At 48.8% G+C, this 20115-nt stretch overlaps 1 protein-coding gene across 4 annotated transcripts in view; it reads left to right on the forward strand.

The window, feature by feature from the left end:
- TTC7B (tetratricopeptide repeat domain 7B) overlaps positions 1–20115 on the forward strand; it is a 243200-nt gene that overhangs the window by 166745 nt on the left and 56340 nt on the right. Inside the window, exons 16-19 of one of the 4 annotated variants that reach the window (XM_066273807.1) lie at positions 4651–4767; positions 10827–10924; positions 15134–15298; positions 18303–18353. In XM_066273807.1, coding sequence (XP_066129904.1) covers positions 4651–4767; positions 10827–10924; positions 15134–15298; positions 18303–18353 — 431 coding nt within the window. The remainder of the gene's footprint in view (positions 1–4650; positions 4768–10826; positions 10925–15133; positions 15299–18302; positions 18354–20115) is intronic. The other 3 variants (XM_066273808.1, XM_066273810.1, XM_066273811.1) reach the window with 3 other exon arrangements.

Here is a 20115-nt window from a genome sequence, read left to right on the forward strand (position 1 = left end):
GGTCCTGCCTAATACTTGTGGCCAGGTCTTTCCTTCTGACTGGACCGTAATTCTCTGAGGGCACGGAGCTGTATTTATACCACATTTATTCCACACGGAGCTAGCACAGATCTTTGCATGTTGTGGGGGGTTAAATATCTGGCAATGGGTTAGAAAACACTGTATGTCATTAGTGTCGGTAGTGTGGTGAGACCAGTAATTCATTCTCGGTTTCCTGTTCAGTGTCGTGGAGTCTCACAGGGTTTGCGTTTCCGTTCCACCAGTGACTGGCAAGCACTTAGCTCTCAACCAAACTTGCAGGGTTGTTGTAAGAATCAGTGATTAAATATTTAAAGTGTCTGACAGCTGTTGCTGTTGTTGTTATGTCACTCGTCTTGAAAGCAGAAGTCTCCTGGCTTGTAGCTTTATTATTCCACAGTGAGAGCTCTTGTATTTTCTGGAATTGCATTTCCGTTTGGAAATAGCTAGCTCCTATTACTTAAGGCTGGCTTCAGTGAAGGGGTGCTGGCTGTTTGACCTGGGTCCTGAAAGATGAGGAGATGCTTAAAAAGCAGAAATGGATGGAAAAGGCATTCTGGACAGAAGAAACAGCACGTGCCAAGACCCCGGGGCATGAGGGAGTGACACGTGGGAGAAGGTGATCATGGCTAGAATGAGGGCTGTGCACGATGGACCGTGGGCAGACCGAGGATGAGCGTAGGGAGCCGGCTCAGGAAAGGCATTGCACAAGGTGCTACTTGTGAGCCGTCAGTAACATAGACTGGGATTTTAGCAAGGTTCTCCTATTCTTTGTTAATTTCCTGTAAGTTTTCAATAAGTCTCTGAACAAAAAAAAATTTGAATTAGGTGAATGAACTTTGAGCCAGAGATAGAGGATAGACCAGCAGGTGACTTCTGAACTAGACTCCGAGAAACATCTCAGTTAACTGTGGGCTCGGGTGATGTGGCCAGTAAACAGTCTCTGCCTGGTGGTCTCTGCCACCCTCTCTGAGGTTGACGGTGCCACATACTGAAATGCCATCAACGCTGGTTTGTCCCAAGTTTTTTCACCTCGGAGTTTCCTCGATAGATTGAATCTGTGATCTCTTTAGACATCAACTGCAGCAAATTAATGCTCATTAGCGTTTGTAATCCTTCATTCAGTGCTCAGGTGACACACACCGGCCAGAGCCTTTCCAGCGGTCTGACAGTGTGCGAGCAGGGTTCGGCAGAGATGGTGACAGGCACCCACATTCTGTGTCACTGTCCGGGCCTCGTGGACAAGCTGTGGGCAGGGAAATGGTGACAAGGAGCTGTCCCTCTGAGGCAGTGCCTCCATCTCCTGCCTTCCCTGCGCATTCAAGGGAGACCAGAGCTGGCTCGCGGGCATCCTGCCCGCAGCGACAGAAACCCACCTGCGGCCAGGTCCCTTTGCTTTGCCTCCCCTGCCAGGGACTTCCGGCTCCTTCCGCCTGCCAGCCCTGCTGTCCTCGGCTCCACTGCCCATCGCTTGTGCTCAGCAGCTCCACTGCTGTCTTTGCTGGCTGCTTCCCTTCCATACAGCCCACACCTTTTCATTCCACAGCCTCAGTCAAGTGTTTGAAAGCTGTGTTTTCACGTCAATTGGAAGTTCTTCTTCCGGCCAAGAAGCCTTGCGCGAACTGTTCCCCCGAGCCAAGGCTCAGCGCCAGCGCTTGGGTGCAGTTAGAGGGCTCTGGGGATTGCTGAGAGCCACATTGCCGCCTGTGCGGGAAACCGCCCGCCAGCTCGAGGCCCTCCCTGGGGCGAGCACCCCCCAAGTGTCGCTAAGCCGGAGGAACTCGTGTGCCTCGCGAGAACATCCCCACGTCCCCGTGGGGTTTCTCCTGGCCAGATCGCTCGGCAACCAGCCCTCATCCAGGAGGGTCTCTGGCCTCCGGTCAGTCTCCACCATAAGCTGACAGGTGACCCTTTGGCAGCTTCTCCTTTCGTGGTGACACGTCTCCCAGTTGACCCCAGTTTGGTGGGAAATTCAAGTGGAAGAGTTCTGCCGCCTTCTGAGCTCATGAATATCAGCAGCCGTCACTTCTGGCTCCTTCCAAATCCCTCCAGAACCCCCACACAAACACACACCCTGAGTGGAGTGGCTGTCATTCCTTGTAGGGCAGGGGTCGGAAACCTTTTTGGCTGAGAGAGCCATGAACGCCACATATTTTAAAATGTAATTCTGTGAGAGCCATACAACAACCTGTGTATGTTACGCATTATCCAATAAAAATGTGGTGTTGTCCCGGAGGACAGCTGTGATTGGCTCCAGCCACCTGCAACCATGAACATGAGCGATAGGAAATGAATGGATTGTAATACATGAGAATGTTTTATATTTTTAACATTATTTTTTTTTTATTAAAGATTTGTCTGCAAGCCAGATGCAGCCATCAAAAGCCACATCTGGCTCGCGAGCCATAGGTTCCCGACCCCTGTTGTAGGTGATCTAGAAAGGCCTCAGAGAATTTCTGCTTGGGAAGTTTTTGAGCAAAAGCCAGGTCCTATCCCATATGTGGCCCTCTCTTTACACCTGCCTGCCTGTAGACCAGAAACACGTCCTTCTGATTACCTGGTTTGTTATTCCATCAGCCCGGACTTCTGCAAACCAGGCTTGAGGAGGCAGCCACCCTGACTCCTGGGGCCCTCAGTGTCCCCTTGGGCATCGTGTGTTCTTTTGGAGGGAGCGATTGATGCTAACTCATTCCTGAGCTGGGGCAGTGACTGGCGAGGACCACCTCCATTCCAACTCGGGACCTCAGAGGAAAAGGGGACTGTCCTCCCCCAGAGTGCCTGCAAATGAGGCCGCCACATTGTGCGTGGTTGAGGAGTTCTTCTTTATGTCTAACTGAAATCACTAGAACCCTATCTCTTTATGTTCTGTGATTTATAGAGCAAGTAGTTGGTGAGCAAATGCTCATTTGAGGCTCATTAATTAACCTCTGAGCACAATTTCAGGCACTGTGGAAGTGAGCCCAGGGAGAGAGGGGCTGGGGTCCTTTCATTGAATGGAGATAAACAAGAGTTCCTTCCTCTCTCTTTCTTCCTTTTTATTATTATTAACAACAAACACCCGCCAATCTGATAAATACTGAGCAGAGACAATGAAGATGTAAAAGGGGACTCAATGGAAGATGTATTTGGTGAGTAGGGGGTCTTAGGTGAGTTTAGGAAGAATTAAGGAGACACTAGTAGAGATTGAGACTAGGGACATGGCATATGTATTCATGGAGTTATGAAGGAAGTGTAGCCTTTGGCCAGGGATTCTATTAGCAGGAGCAAAGGGTCCATCTGGTGGGGTGCCCACAATGGGATGGTGAAACAGGAGCGACCAGTGGGTGGGGTGCCTTAAGGACTCAGTGAGGGATTATGACATACTGTCACAGATGTAAAGAATCACTGTCGGCCCTGGCTGGTTGGCTCAGCGGTAGAGCGTCGGCCTAGCGTGCGGAGAACCCGGGTTCGATTCCCGGCCAGGGCACACAGGAGAAGCGCCCATTTGCTTCTCCACCCCTCCGCCGCGCCTTCCTCTCTGTCTCTCTCTTCCCCTCCCGCAGCCAAGGCTCCATTAGAGCAAAGATGGCCCGGGCGCTGGGGATGGCTCTGTGGCCTCTGCCTCAGGCGCTAGAGTGGCTCTGGTCGCAACATGGTGACACCCAGGAGGGGCAGAGCATCGCCCCCTGGTGGGCAGAGCGTCGCCCCATGGTGGGCGTGCCGGGTGGATCCCGGTCGGGGGCATGCGGGAGTCTGTCTGACTGTCTCTCCCTGTTTCCAGCTTCAGAAAAATGGAAAAAAAAAAAAAAAAGAATCACTGTTGTTTCTTGAGCTGGGAATGAAATTATTTTCGGAGATCTTTATAATCCAGTTTCTTAGAGCTGGGCAAATCAAGGGGTAGGAAGCCCATCGGGAAGGTATCTGGCTCAGGCTGGGGCTTTCTCAAGGATAGTAGTGATGAGCCCAGGACCAAGAGAGCTGATGTTGACAGAGAGACACAAGTAGAATGTCTGGATGGCTAAGCTTAGCACCCAGGAGGTCTGGATGAAGGGTGAAGCCATTAGTGACAACAAAATTAGGGACGAAGTAGAGGCTGTGGAGTCCCAGTTTCTACGGAGCAGGGCTGAGGAAGACCAGAGAGGGGAGGATGTTGGCCAGATGCCTCTTCCTCATGTCCTTCCAGTCCCGGCTTTTCCAAACTTAATGACATCTGTTTACCTTCACATGATGAGGATAATTTGGAAGACTATTTGTAGATATTTACCTCAGCTGAGTCATATCTCCTGTGTAATTTTGTAAATAAATCAAGATTAACTTTTAATGAATTTTTAAAGTATCACAGATAAATTGGTTCTATTCTTTAAAAGTATGCTCTCAATGAAATCCCTGTGTTCTGAATAAGATTAGCCACTCTGATGCAAATGGTCATGTGCTTGCATTTGACTTAACAGTGAGATTTGGGCAAAGCCACATGTTGAGTGGGAGCTCTGGGACCCGTGGCCCTGCTCTGGAGCCCTTCACCCTGCGGCTCCCTTGGGTGGGTGAGGATGTGGACACCCATTCTGGAGTGAGGGCAGCAGCTTCCAAGTGTGCGCCAGGCCACTCCATCCGGGGTGAGCTGTGTTGTTTTCTCCCTCTCTCTCCCCACCACAGACTGCTGTTTTCCAAAGTGAAGTTGGAGTCACTCTGCCGGGGACCGGATGAGGCGCTCCTCACTTGTAAGCACATGCTGCAAATATGGAAATCCTGCTACAACCTCACCAATCCCAGGTAAGAGGCCAGCAGTGCCCGTCTTGTTGGCTTTTGTACGGGTCCCTGCCTGTCAGTGCCGTCTCTGATCGGTACATAGCAGGCATTACCCCTGTCACCCTTGTGCCCCATCCAGGTACCCAAACATAGCAGACAATAGCAGGGGAGCCTCCCCTGCTCCGTCTTTAAGGGGGTTTTCTCCTGGGGGCTGATGAAGCCACCAAATCATGGGTTGCTTTTGCTGCCATGGTGACCCACAAGGCTCAGTTCATAATTGATGGCTATCTGACGATTTCTAGATAGACAAGTCAGTTATGCATTTCAGATCAGAACCTTACAGTAATATTTAAAAGGCCTGTACAGACAACAGGCCACATCCTACTAAGGAGAGTACAAATTGCTATTGGCATGATAAAGTGTTATTTTCAAAAAGTTAAAATCATGACTCAAACAGGAAGTAAGCGTGTATCAAAGATTATTTTTTACCTCATTAACTAAAGAGGTAAAATGTTAAAGCCTGTTCAAAGCAGAATTTGAAAAATAGATGTGCTAAAATTAATTTGCAAATAAATGTACAAACAATATCTTATAGGACAAAATAGATTGTTTCGGGTTCTCTGTTCTGCAAGGTGGGACTCAGTTGTATCTTGATCAGACAAAATTCACTTGCCTTAGTGTCCATTTCCGACAGGCTGGCTCTGCCCTGCAGAGCTGTGGGGAGGCCTGGTCATCCTGAGCCAGTCCAAGGTGCCACCAAACAGAGGCAGATAGTCTGGGGGCGGTGACCGGTCAACACCCAGCACGCCACTGAAAGACCCCTAATGACCAATCATGGCCATCTGCACGTCTTGGGCAGCTTTCATGCTGCACGTTTATATGACAATGTGTGCCCCGCCCCATAAAGGAAGTAATGTAATAAAAAGGGATGTAATGATTCAAGTGAATTCAAACAAGCACTCATATAATCAGAATATTTTCCAAGATGTATGGACAGCCCACATAACTATATAAAGTCAGGAGCCTAAAAAATGTATGAAACTCAAATCATAACTGTATTAAGGGGTGCAGTTTGCCTGGTCCAGCCCACTGGGAGGTGGGCATATGGCTGGTGGCCGTGGTCTCGGGCTGCTGGCCTGGGGTGAGGACAGTGGGACAGGCAGTCGGGAAGCAGCAGTGCAGGTGCAGTTCCACACGAGCTTTCGTTTTACAGAAGTTTCTGCCATTAAACAAAGCTCAAGATCAGGGCCCTGTAAGGGACGATGGGGGCTTGGGCACTGGCTTTAGCAGACATGACCACAGGCCCCATGGCCAGTGCAGTTGCGAGGAGGGGAGCTCGTTCTGGGAAGCCACGCGACCCCTCGCAGAGCTGGGTGGGAGAATTAGGCGAGCATTCCCTTCGGAACCACAGCCTGCAGCATCACCATCCTTGTGATGAAAAGAGAATCTTCCCTTTTGTGGGTATGTTCTGAAAATAGAGATCATTTTAACTTTTTAAAATTCTACTTTTCTAAGTAAGTCTTTAAGCAGAAATAGAAATGCTTGTATTTCTGTTCCCTGAAGCCCCCCACTCCGGGCCTGACGACAGCGGCGGGTTGGGGGGGACTCCGCCACAGCCCAGCCCAGGGAGACCCTGCGAGGCCGTCGCCTCCTGTGTGCGGGCTCGGTCCTCTGCCTGCGTCCCCTTTGGAAACAAGGAGCTAAACCCACCGGCTTTCACGGGGCCAGTTTCCCTCGTTCCCCACACCTCTCCCACCTCCCACATTTCCTCCCACTTAGCAACCAAGAATATTGAGTGTGAGGAGAAGAAAATAGCAGGATGGGAAAGCTTTTTAAAAATACGTAACCAAATGCCTGGGCCGTGTTCCTGCTTCCTCTGTTTCCTGAAGTGTCTTCCAGGGCCCAAGCGGGAGGCACCGGCTGGGCACAGCCTGTTGGGGGCGACGGTGTGGCGGACACAGGTCCCAGACCGCTCCCTCCAGCACTCCAAAAGCCTGCAGGAAGCGTGTCATAATCTTGAGCAGCCTCTTACTAAGGAGCTTCCTGTTTGTTTGCTTTTAACTTTATTCATTTTCTCTGGGATATAAATGAATGTTTCTCCTGTAGCCCTTACCATTGGGCAAATTTAGCCATCCTCCCAGAATGGTGGGGCAGCCGCACCTGCAGTAGAATAAAACTTCGGAAGGGAGGGTGGGGCCTGGAGGGACAGCAGCCCTCTGCATGCGCAGACAGGGCCGCTCTGGGCCCAGCAGCCTTGAATCTACGCTGAAGGAGACTCAGGGTTGGGCAGGGCCCCCCTTCGCCCCTTCACACCAGGTTTAGGAAAGGGTAGACTCACATGAACAAGTGCACGAGAAGTATCTCTGCTTAGAAAAATAACAGCAGCAAGCATCTGGACAGGAGGCGGCTGGTTTCTGCCTGGAGAAGGTCCACACTGATTCCCAGCTCAGGGCGCCCTGTTTTGGAGCCTGATCAGTTGGGGGGGGGGGCGCTCAACCTGCCAGGGCTTCCCCTGGCTCCCGCCCTCTCCCCGCTCCACCCCGAGATGGCACAGGCCTCCAGAGCACAGAGGAGGACAGGGGCAGTAACAGGGCCAGGCTGAGAACAGACCCAGGTTCCGTTCTCTGCAACTGTCCTCCTCGCCATTTTTACATGAAGGATGACCTCCCTGAGCTGGTCACTGAACCCAGCCTCAGACACCGTGAAGAGAGCATTCCACCTGCAGCTTCAGAATGTGTCTCTTGCTGTGAGCAAAATGGTGGGCGGCATTCTTCTCGAGTGCACATTTGGCAAGGCGTCTGTTATTTCAGAAGCCTGGATTGACTCCCCTGGGTCAGCAGTTTCGTTTGCATTTAGGACAGAAATCTGTCTCACGTTTTGTGTTCTCTCTCTTAGAAATCCCTCTGCTTGTGCATTTACTTGTCCACTCAAGACAGTGTGACTTTTGTCCACTCAAGATAGTGTGACTTCCAACCAGAGCCTACCAGGAGGCCCCAGCAGCCTCCCTGGACTGAACGTCACCGCACTTCAGCTGGGGGTGGAGGTGCTCCTCTGTGCTAGCCCTGTGCTGTTAGCCAGGCAGGGTGACTGCTGTCCTTTCCATTTCAAAGAAATAGTTGAAGCTAAACAAGGCTCAGTCACTTGCCCTGGTTTACCCAATGAAGTAGATAATAGAACTGTGAGTCAGACCCAGGTCCGTCTGACCTTAAAGCTCCCTCTACCATGCACTCTGCCTCTCTGAGTTGACAACCACCTTCTTTTATTTTTATTTTTTATTGTTAACCTCTGTTCAAAAGCATCTCCATTTTGAATAGTTAGTTATGCGTATATACTGTTATCAAAAGGAGCTAAGGCGTGTAACAGAATCTAGTTTCTCAGCTGGGTAGTGGGGACACTGTGTCATTATCAGTGGGTGAAGTTCACAAGTTAAGATTTTGGTTTCATTTGGGGTTTCTAACATTTGGAGTTGTGGGGGTTCTTAACTCAGCTTTCCCCCACCTACCGTTGCACCAGAAGGCTGGGAGTTCTCCAGAAATCAGCCGTATGAACCTCAGCTGCATGTTTATAGGGCTGTGTGTTTGTAATGACACCTGACACTGCCTAGGAGTGATACCTCTTCTGAGTCCTCCATCTCTGCAACCGCAGTTCAGCCCTACCCAGTTCTGTGTGGGAGACAGTTTTTACCTTCATCTGATGGGGAGGCCACTGGGGAAGAAGGCGAGTGGGACCCGGCATCGCGGTGGCAGCCGGCCCTGTGCTGAGACCTGGCGAGGCAAAGCCTGCGGGTTAGGGCTGGAACAAGCACTTCCGGTCCACGCCCTCGGATTGGTCCCTCCGGAGCAACACCAGCTCCTCCCGGTGCATCCAGGAGTCCCCACAGTGACTAGAACTAGCACTTGATTTTGAGATGCCATCTTCTGAAAAACTCCTAAGTGGGAAGTTGTTGCAATTATTCAGATCTTTTGCAATATATTTTTTAACGTTTACATTAAAAACACATACACAAATAGGCCAGTGCTAGAAATATTTAGTCGGTAATGCAATTAATGAAAATTTGCATGTACTCATGTTATCTTCTGCTCAGAGACATTTAATGTTTCTTAGTTGTGGAAATAATTTACGGTTTCAAAAAAACAAAAACAAAACAACCATGTACCCAGTGAATAGAAAAACCTAGCAGGTTTTCTTCTGTTTCCTGTGGATTTCTCCAGCTCCTCCTGAGTGTGGAAATTCAACCTGAAAACCGTAGCACGTCTCGTAGCAAACCTTGTTTGTGCCAGTTTGAGCAACAGCTGCAACGAGGAAGGAAATTATGTCCCTTTATTGTAGAATTTGAACTTCTTAACAAAATATAAAATCCCTCAGAGCCCCCAGATTGATTTAAAAAACAATAATAATAAATTCACAGAAAAGCATTAAACACTCAAAACTTCAAGAAACAAACAAGCTTCATTTTGGAGCTTTTTTGGTGGAATATTATGATAGAGAGGGAAAAACATGTAATTGTGTTTGCTTACAAGCTTCTTAGAATTTAAAAAACAAAGATAAAAACAATGGCCCTGGCCGGATAGCTCAGTTGGTCGTTAGACCATCATCCTGAAACTCAGAGGTTGACAGTTTGATCCCTGGTCAGGGCACATACAGGAATATAACGATGGTCCTGTATCCCTCTTTCTTTTCTGCCTTCCTCTCTAACAACAACAACAAAAAAATCAATAGACTAAACGTTTGAAAAACAAAAACAAGAGCGTTTCTGAGTAAGGCCCCTTAGCCGTGTTTCATTCCGGTTAGACTTGACGGGCCTCCCAGGCCGGAGAAACTGGAGAGGGCGTTGGGTGTTTCGTGCAGGAAGCATGTTGGGGGCCGGCTGGAGGCTGTGACCCCTCCACGGCCCACCTTCCCCAGCCTTGACCCCTCCACGGCCCACCTTCTCCAGCCTTGACCCCTCCACGGCCCACCTTCCCCAGCCTTGACCCCTCCACGGCCCACCTTCCCCAGCCTTGACCCCCCCACGGCCCACCTTCTTCAGCCTTGACCCCCCCACGGCCCACCTTCTCCAGCCTTGACCCCTCCACGGCCCACCTTCCCCAGCCTTGACCCCTCCACGGCCCACCTTCCCCAGCCTTGACCCCTCCACGGCCCACCTTCTCCAGCCTTGACCCCTCCACGGCCCACCTTCTCCAGCCTTGACCCCTCCACGGCCCACCTTCCCCAGCCTTGACCCCTCCACGGCCCACCTTCTCCAGCCTTGACCCCTCCACGGCTTACCTTCCCCAGCCTTGACCCCTCCACGGCCCACCTTCTCCAGCCTTGACCCCTCCACGGCCCACCTTCTCCAGCCTGGGAACATTGGATAGGGGCTAGCTCTGCATGCCACCAGCTCACTGTGTGACCACACAGCTCCCTTTTCTCATTCGTTAAACGGGCATCGAACACACGATTTACCTTAAAGCTTTGTTCTGGGACACAAACGAGGCCATGGCTGTGAGCGTCCTTTCAAGTGTAGGGGTCAGGGGTGAAGATGTGGCTATGCATTAGAACCTTCTAGAGAGCTCTGAAAAACATTGACTGCCCCAGAAATTCTGATCTTTTGTTGTTGTTGCTGTTCTGGAGTGTGACGTGGGCATCAGTGTATTTCAGAAGTGCACAGGTGACTTCCCTGTGCAGCGGGGCCCTGAGAAGCCCTGGTGTCACGTCCTCAGCTCACAGACACTTCAAAGAGGGGGTGTGGGCTCCATGAGTTAGTTCTAAGACTCAGAGTGCCAATCATTTTCCCCTAGAAGGTGGATGGAGAACTGGGCTTGTAGTTTTCATTTTCATATTTTACAATGACAAAAAAGAAGGCTAAAATTAGCGAGGGTCTGTGGGGGTGGGTCAGGCTGTGTCTGTGCTATTGAATACTGAAAGCAGCCCCAGCCTGAGCCGAGCCAGGAAGCAGGATGCTTTGTAACAGATGAAAAGGTGCAAAGAACATCAAAAGCGCACCCAAAGATAGTACTGTGTTCCAAGAGTCTGTATTGGTTGATTCTGTTTTCTCCCGCCTACCCTTCAAATGACTGACATTTGAAGCTGTTGTTTTGCAGTGATTCTGGACGTGGGAGCAGCCTCTTAGATAGAACCATCGCCGACAGACGACAGCTTAATACAATTACCTTGCCAGACTTCAGTGACCCGGAGACAGGTGAGAATAGAGAGCCAGAGGGGACAGAATGGTGTCAGCTCAGGCCTATTCCCCAAGTGATGGGGGATGAAGATGGCCAGGGACAGGGGTTGGGAAAATAACTCACTCTAGTTGGTTAAACTCTCCATTGAGGTGCATTTTCTCTGGTGTCTTTTTCAAGCGTGTTCACAATGAGGGAAGTAATAGGACATGCCCAACACAACTCTGAAATCTTTCTACTTTTCCCCCTTGCTCTCAGAGCCTAAACCCCGAAACTAAAATTAGATTGCTCCCACCTCCATCCAGCTTCCCCTCTGCTGCCGTTTCTCCCTCTCGCTTGAGATTTCAGACCTTGCTGAAATCCAGGCTTTGATTGCTGATCAGTTGCGCACATGAGCACACATACATCCAACGGAAGACCCTGTAGGGAGGCAGGTGGCTTTTGAGCTTCTGACTGTTGTCCCAAACCCATGTTTAGACCTCCTTAACCTCCTTGTCATTTGCTTTTCCACGCTTGCCTAAGTACAGGGGAGTAAATATAGCTCTGTAATTTCCAATGCTTCAAACTAGCCATTCTAATAGTAATACCGACTATTCAGTGGCAATTTGGAGGACTCGACAGACCCGTAAAATATAGAGAAATTCACTCCGCTTTGAACCTCAAAGGTAATTTCAGTGCAACATTTGGAACCTGGTTCTGCTGCTCCTCCCACTACCCCGCCCCTGGGTGTGAGGCTCAGCCCTGGCCAGGGTGCACCCCGTCTTTTCGGGTGGCTCTTTGAGAGGAGCCTCCAGGTTCTTCTGCCCTTGTGCCAGGTCCCAACTCCTGACCACCCCTTCATGCACAGCCATCTCCTGGAAGGTCTCCTCAGTGGGTCGGGAGGGATGGGGCCTCTGAGGCCAGGAGTGGTCCTTGCCCAGCCCCCTCTCACAGCGCCTGCAGACCATGTCCCTGTGCTAGGCTCCCTTTCACCAAATTTAAAATTGGCTTGAGAAATCTCATCCCAGGGCCTTAGGTCAAAAGAACATGGACCGTGGGTGCAGCATGAATTGTCAGCTGGTACAGTTGAACCTGGCTGGCAGCCACACAAATGCCCCCTGACGATGGCCCGGCCCCTGGATTGACCAGCAGTCCGGGTGGGCTTAGACTGTGGGCCGCAAAGACCCTGACTGGACTAACACAGCAGTGTTCTGCCTGTGGGTCCAGTCCTGCTAGAGGTGCTCTAACGCCCCTCGTTGCTAGATCAGCAGGTCGGGCTGCCAGGCCCAGGCCCCGCGAGGTCAGGCTCAGACATGGAGAGAAGAGAAGATGAAGCTCCTCACGGCGCCTGCCGCAGTCCTGGCTCACTCAGCGGCGGCGGCTGCCCAGGGCTGTCTCCCTCCTTTGTCCCGTCCCCAGGGTCCTCTGAGGACAGTCGTACGAAATTCAGAGCCCTTTACCTCTGCCGGCTTGGTCCTTAATCTACTCAAGCCTTTAAATGTCACATCACACCGACTACAGATAGTGGCAGAAAATGAGTGAGGCTCTTGTCCATGCTCTTCTCTGCCCTTCGGGACATTTTCCCTAGAGCCCTCAGGGAACCTGAGATGCCACAGTGCCCCGGTGAGGAGTGTGGCACCGGCGGAGGGTGGGTCACTGCCCACCTTGTCCTTAGCGGTGTTTCCGCCCCGCTCTCACCCACGCTGGGAGTCCAGGGGTCGGGACTGCTGGTGCTCCCTTGCCCGTGGGAGCAGACCACATCTTCCCAGGCACTGCCAGCGCCTGTTGTGCTGTGTAGTTGTTGCTGTACTGTCTGTGGGGATCCCCGAGGACTCCAATCACCGGCCTGTCCCCAGGGCCCCACGCTGTTGGTTTACACACCACCAGCTACTTACCCAGGAGGCCGGGGAATCCAAAAAACAAAGGCCACGTTAGGCCTTACCAGTTGTGGACTAGTCACAAATGAGAGATCATTTAAATCAGAGACTTAAAAATTAGGAAGACCCTAAATGTGGGGAAGATGCCTCCACCTTGACTAATAACACCCAGCAGTGTAAGTTCAGCTCAGTGGGCGGCGCAGGAGGGCCAGCAATGCTGCTGTTTGTGCACGCGTGGGCATGGCCTGTCAGTGAACGGCCCACGGATCTTCACTCCAATTCAGAAGGCGCACAGAGGAGGTTTGCTCCCACTCCTGCCCTTCCACCTTCTCCTCCCTAAAGGCAACCAACCATCTTTATTAGCTCCTCACTGGCCCTCTCAGTGTTTCTCCATGCAAATAAGCACAGCTATTGTTTCCCACATCCCTGGATGTAAAAACTAGCGTGGCGCACACGCCGCTCAGCACCTGGCGTTCCTCACTTCCCAGCACGCCCGCAGAGATGCCCCGTCCCCACGCAGGTGTCTCCCACGGCACAGGGACCTCGTATTGCAGACTGGCCCGCCACATGGTCTCCACTTCCTTCTCTGCCGCAGTGGTCAGTTCACATGGTGCTGAAGGGGGCTGGCTGATTCTGAATGCCCGCTGAAGCCCTGCTCTCTTAGAGAAGCAGTTGGGCCAGAGAAAAAGGGCATAGGAACTTGTCCAAGGTAAACATGGTCCCAAATCCAAACAGAAGCCACTGTGAGGTCAGCTGTGGTCTGAGAGAACCTAGCCCTGGCTGGTGACAGCCTGTCGATGGCGTTGGTCACTGCTTTGCTAAGTGCCTTGATTTAAAGGGCGTGGGCATCCGCCACAAGCAGAGCCGTGCAGTGTCGGCATCGGCAAGGAGGCATGGCGGACTTCCGCCGTCATGACCTGCCGATTCTGAGTCACCCACATGCACATGGACTCCTCTGTGAAGCCACAGGGCCTCTTAATGTTCCAGAACTAAGATTTATTTATTTCCTACTTATTTTGTATTTTCTATTTTGGAAAATATTCAATTATATCAAACTATGGAGATAATATAGTCAATCCCCATGTACCTTTCACCAGCGTTCAGCAGTCGGTGTTCTTTTTCTCATCCATCTCTCCTGCCTCACACTTACTTTCTGTGGAGTATTTTAAAGCAAACCCCAGACATATGTTGCCTGTTAAAATGTCAGTATATATGTCAAACAGGTAAGAACCTTTAAAAAGCATAACCACTACCATTTTTCTACACCTGCATCATCGTAAGGTACAGGCTGTGTTCTTGATTTTAGAAGTGGTTAGTTAGTTAGACTATGGTTTTCCACCCCCGAAACTATCCCTTTGCAGATCTGTGAAGGGAGCCCGTGAGGGGAACCCACCTGAAGGAGCTCTGGACTGGCCAATTCCCCTGTGGCTAATCAAGTGGACATTGGTTTTATTAAACAATATGGCAAACCCTGAAAAAGCCTCTCCCCCCCCACACACAAAGAACATGATTTTCATGCTAATATCACCTCTGGCTCTCCTTCCCCACCTCTATCATCACACGGTCCCTGCCATCGAAAAGAGGAAGCAGATGGGGTGATAGTCTTAGCTTTGAAGCTATGAATTGATGTCTTCTTTGGAATCAGCTGGTAGGTCCTTTTTTTTTCTTCATTTGGCCTCCAAAACAGGATGCAGAGTAAGGCGATTGATCTTTAATCACGGGTAGCTATAACTGGAGAGCTTTCCAAAGCAAAAATCATTCTTTTAACTTGAAAGTCTGGTTCATTTTTTTCTGGGGTAGGAGGAAATCTTTCACTGTGGCCATGGTGGTCTCTCCCCATTGCGGTGACTCTCCAGCCGTTAGACACGAAGGGCCCAGCCAGCGCAGCCAACCATGGGCCAGCTTAGAAAGCTTAGCTCTCAGCTGGCATGATGCTGGGACCATGACCTATCATTGCACCGCAGTATCTGCGCCTAGGAAAACAAACTTTCCGTAAGTGCTTCTCATAAAAAAAAATCCAGGAGAAGTCAAGTTCTAACCCTTCTCAATTGAAAAGCAAATTGTTTCCTCCAGAATGCCCTGGGTACTAGGTTAAAGGTGTGGATATATTGCTCAGTGTGCCCAGGTAAACCTGAATTATTTTTTTTCCCATGCTATCATTGCAGAACAATTAAATAAGCAGGAGGGAAACAGCAAATTTGTTTTCTTTGAAAAACATGTATATTCTGTTGTTAAGTAGAGGAATGCTTATGTATTACATGACCTCTTTTTCTTTGCAGCTTATGTGAGTATATTAAACACTAGTTTATTTTTCCTTTGTGTTTCTAAATTTTTTTTTGCTTTTATCCTTTTTTTTCTCTTTCACTTTTTTAGTGTCAGATTCCTCCTCCTCCTCCTCTTCTCTTTCAAGAACCGAATCTCCTCTCCACCTGTTTGTATCTTCTCATCTTCATTCTCATCCCAAACCCGATACCTTTGTGTGGCCCCCTGCAGCTCGCTCATTCAGTGACCCAGGTCCCCGCCAGGAACCCTCTCTGTGTAAACATGGTTTATGGCTTTTCCTTTCTTGTTAGATCTGCTTCATTTGCCTGATGTGTTATTTTCTGATAATCTTCCTAACTGATAAGCTGGATGGAAACTCCATCAAATTTATCTGGGAGAAAAATCTTGCTGATTTGAAAATCTAAAATGTTGTTCGGGGCAGGAGGAGGTATCGGAGTCCACGTTCCAGCCTCCTCTTTGAAAAAAGTTTTGAGCAAAATAAATAGAAGCTGTTCTAGAATATTGTTTCTGGCTCTCAGGTACATCTCTGCTTTCCTGGAGTTGATATAAATGTGTTAAAGTTCTATTTTTTTTTTTATAAAAAAAAGGCAAATTAGAACAATTGGGAAATAATTTGTTCTAATTATTTCTGGTTTTCAACCTGGAAATTAATTGAACAAGTATATAATAATCAAGGTAGTTCACTAAAGATAATAGTCATATACCCTTTAAATACTTAGTTCTCAAACTTGGTGCATTAAAATCACATAAAGAGCCTTGAAACTGGACATTAGATCCCAGGGCCCAGCCCACAGTTTATCATTCATTGGCCTGAGGTGGGGCCCAGGAATCTGCATTTATTAAATACCCCCTATTATTCCAGTGCCCGAGGGTTATACACTACATTTTTTTTTTAATTTTTATTTATTTATTTTATTTTTTACAGAGACAGAGAGTGAGTCAGAGAGAGGGATAGACAGGGACAGACAGGAATGGAGAGATGAAAAGCATCAATCATTAGTTTTTCATTGCACTTTGCAACACCTTAGTTGTTCATTGATTGCTTTCTCATATGTGCCTTGTCCGCGGGCCTTCAGCAGACCGAGTAACCCCTTGCTGGAGCCAGCGACCTTGGGTTCAAGCTGGTGGGCTTTTCCTCAAACCAGATGAGCCTGCACTGAAGCTGGCGACCTCGGGGTCTCGAACCTGGGTCCTCTGCATCCCAGTCCGATGCTCTATCCACTGCACCACCGCCTGGTCAGGCTATACACTACATTTTGAAAAACAATGCTATAAATTATTTTCCATTTGCAACGAAGGAAAATGTAGTGTTTATGTCATGACACTATTCAGAAAAATTGAGCAGAATTTTAATATAATCTTGCTTTTAAATATATGGAGATTTGCACATCTCTTTTAGGGCATCCAGGAACCTGACAATGAAAAATAAAAAAGCCTGTATTAAAATGAAACACTGGTTGATAAAGTCCTTAAATGGGACCTAAGTATGGATCTTACCAGGAGAGTCCATTCTGTTTTTTGACTCATTTATTTAATGTTCACTTTGCTGGCAGTGCCAGAAACTGTAATCCCTGTATCCATGATTTATAAAGGCTCATCTTTGTTCCAAATGTTCAGTTACATGCTGAACAAAAGCTCATAAGGGGGACTACCGCCAGAAAGAACTACTTACTTTCTCTAAGTAGTAGTAAGTGCTCATCCTCCCGATGGCTGACCTGCTGCGTGACACACTGACACATATGCGTGGGCACGCGCGCGCACACACACACGTCGGGGCAGAAATGAGGCTACCACCTAAAATAAATCACACAGCCCAAGGAGCACTCTGACCTCACTCACCTGCATTCTGAGTGCTCTCTGAGCCTTGCTTTATGGCAGCCCCGGTTTTCTGAAATGGAAGACAAAGGTAATGCTTAATAAACTGTTTATGTGGATTTTAATCCGCTTCTTAATATTCACTGCTCACAAAAAATAGGGGATATTTCAAAATGAATATGAAGCGATTAAAAAAACAGCATTTGACTTTTTTCTTTATTAAACAAGAACATCAGAAAATTAAACAAGTCAAAGAAAGTTGTTCAATTATGCAAATGAGATGCAAAACCAACTTTTATTTCATTGGTGAGAATGCATTGTACAAAAATCTGAAAGTGCTGGGGTGTCTGCATGTTCCCTGACCCCCTCATTTTTGTGAGCAGTGTAGATTTTTTCCCCCTTAAAACAATGTCTACCTAGGGGCAACTGCCAACTTCAGTTTTTCCACAAAAATGGTCTTTTACATTGCCTTTTGCCCAGGTTTTTGTCATTAAGTGGGATCTCACTGTCCTAGAACACCTTGACAATGTTCCCACCGCCCTTTGCACTCCTGTTCGCGCCACAAGCCCGTGGACCCGCACACCCTGCCAGGACTTCCGCGTTGCGCCCAAGACCCCGTGTTCCTTTAAACCCCTCAGAGTGAAGTCCTGACTCATCCCGTGGGGTGAATTAGTAAAACAGAGTGGAGATCCCCCACTGGGCTCTCTGCTGACTGTATGTGTCCCGAGCAGTGGTCAGTTCATTTTTCGTGAAGCTGTGAGTCACCTTCCCATCCTGAGAGTTACCTACCTCTCTAAGTGACCAGGTATTTTAACCAAGACTGAAATACCCAAGAATCCTTTTTTTTTTTTTTTTTTTTTTTTATGCTCCATAGATACAATTGAACTAGAGAAGTGGAAAACATACCATACATTAGTGATACATTAGTGATTAGGATTTCCCGATTACAATTGTTATGAATTTGAATCCCCAGGCTTCATTAGGACAGCCAGCCAAGCCCTGAGGTTTTCTGAACTTCTCCCTCCCGGCCTTTGTCTTCATTGAAATGAAAACTAGCCAAACCCTACAAACTCTTGGAATCATAATCAGGGTTAATGTGTGGAAAGATCTGCAAACTGCTTGTTTGATTATTTTTCCCTTCCCTTTGGAATTTCCTGCCCCGGAAACAAAACACATCAGGTTACATGAGCCGTCAGCTTTCACGTGCTGGGTGAGCGCTTCGCGGCAGAGGGAATGCCCAGCTGGTCTTTCTTTGGTTAAAAAAAAACAAAACATTGTTAGTGGAAAAATATATGTCATTCCTGAATTGAAATTCGATTCCAGACAGCCAGACTTACAGTTGGAAGGTTATTAGAACTCTTTATTTGCTTTTATAGCCTTAATTTTAATTTTTCAAATGTTTTGTTTCTTGGTTTTAATTTTTGGTTTGATTTGTTGTTCCAAGGCAACTCTCCAGAAGTATACTTTCATGGTTTCCCCTCCCTTTTTACCGTTAGTAAGTAGCTTACCAATCTATTAACCTTTCCGAGGGTCTCCGGAGTCACGCTTCCCTCCACCCTGGAATGTGTGTTGTGGTTGCCGGTTGTTGAGACTGCGTGGACACTTAGCCGCCCCTGCTTGCCCACTCTGCCACCTGGGGCTTGTCTCCCGAGATCCCAAAGCTTACGCAGCAGCTTGGATTTAAATGCCAAGGAGGCAGTACTTGTCTGGGAAAGACCACAGAAGAAGCCATTGCAGGGAAAATGTCCGAGTAATGGCATGCGGTAGACGGGTGGGCAGCTGTACCCACAGTGCCGATGAGGAGTATGACACCCAGTGTCCCCAGTGCGGGCCATCGGTAAAGTTTGGGTAGAGGGAACCGATTGAATCTTGAAATTCCTTTCCAGTTTAACTATTATTGCTCCATAGAAAAGTAATCCTAATCATTAATTTTCCTAAAATGAGCTAAACAGGCATCATAAAACTTACACGAAAACTACCAAAGTTTAAAGGAAACTAACCACTTCCCTGGCTAAAGGACCGTTGTTTAGGTGGTATTCTTTTAAGGTATTAGTGAGTTATCACATTTTCCAAACTGTTTCTTAGATCACTGCTTCTCCCTGGTCAAATATTTTTAGAGACTCACAGTTCACATTAGCACAGGAAAGGCTCTGAGAAGTCCTGCAGTTCAAGAAGACCCTCTGAACTTTGACAGTGTTTCTGAAGCTGGCTCCACCCTTGTTTCTGTCCTGTGGAGTCACAGTGCCAGGGGCTGCATCTTGAGAAGTGCTGGTGTATATGGTGACCCACTGCGTTTGATGTGGGCCTTGACTGCTTGTAGCACATACACCCCTCAGGGAGTAGATTTTTTCCTCTGAAATCAAGCTCAGCTTTTGTGGGACTTTGTCTTTTAAAAGTCTGTGGGGAAAACAGCTGCGTTGGGCTTGCTTGCTGGTTTCCCAGCTGCAGGCACTTTGCACGACAGTGCGTGAGCACATGGCAGAAAGCCACATGTCTACAGCCTATCATTGCTTCCTCCGTGGTGATTCTTCCAGATCGCTCTTCTGCCACCACAAGGTGCAGTTCCGATCCCTTGCCCTCCACTGTGAAAAGCCATTTCCTTTGCTAATTCGCTTGCCATTCTCTGCGAGCCTCCAGTAAATGCAAATGGCCTGGCGTTTTCCTGCTCCGTGGTTCTTCTACCATCTGCCCGAGTCCACTGTGAACCTGCCTGGCCTCGGCCACCACCATTACAGTGAGGTTTCTTTCTTTTTTACTTATTTATTTATTTAGATTGGATACATTTACACAAGGGTCGTGTATTTTCCACTTTATATAGAAACAGCTCCAGCTCACTCAAGGTCAGGAAACCTAGGTTCAAGGGTCAGTTCTGCCAAGGAAACCAGGCACCTCATTCAGCCTCCAGAGGCCTTCGGTTCCTCTCCTGTAAGGATGGGAGCTTACCAGTCCTCCTCTTCACATGTGCCTTGGAGGTGTGCCAGGTGCTTGTCCTGACTTCAAGTCCCAGCCAGATGCCCTTCTCCCCAAGTCACAGCCAGGCAGGGGCGCTCCCCACGCTGCCCACTGCCCCTTAGACTTCTGGGCCCACGGCGCCCCCACTCTTGAATGCTCTAGCAGTCGTCATTTTGGAGGAAGACGTGTTGACGTTTTGTTCTCTCCAAGAACGCGCTAAAATCAAGAACGCTGCTGACTTGGGTTCTTGGCTCAGTGTTTCACATCACTGGTTCTCGCGAATCTGCTGCTCTCCTTAGAAATGT

Source organism: Saccopteryx bilineata, chromosome 4, assembly GCF_036850765.1.
Source record: "Saccopteryx bilineata isolate mSacBil1 chromosome 4, mSacBil1_pri_phased_curated, whole genome shotgun sequence".
Lineage (NCBI taxonomy): Eukaryota > Metazoa > Chordata > Mammalia > Chiroptera > Emballonuridae > Saccopteryx > Saccopteryx bilineata.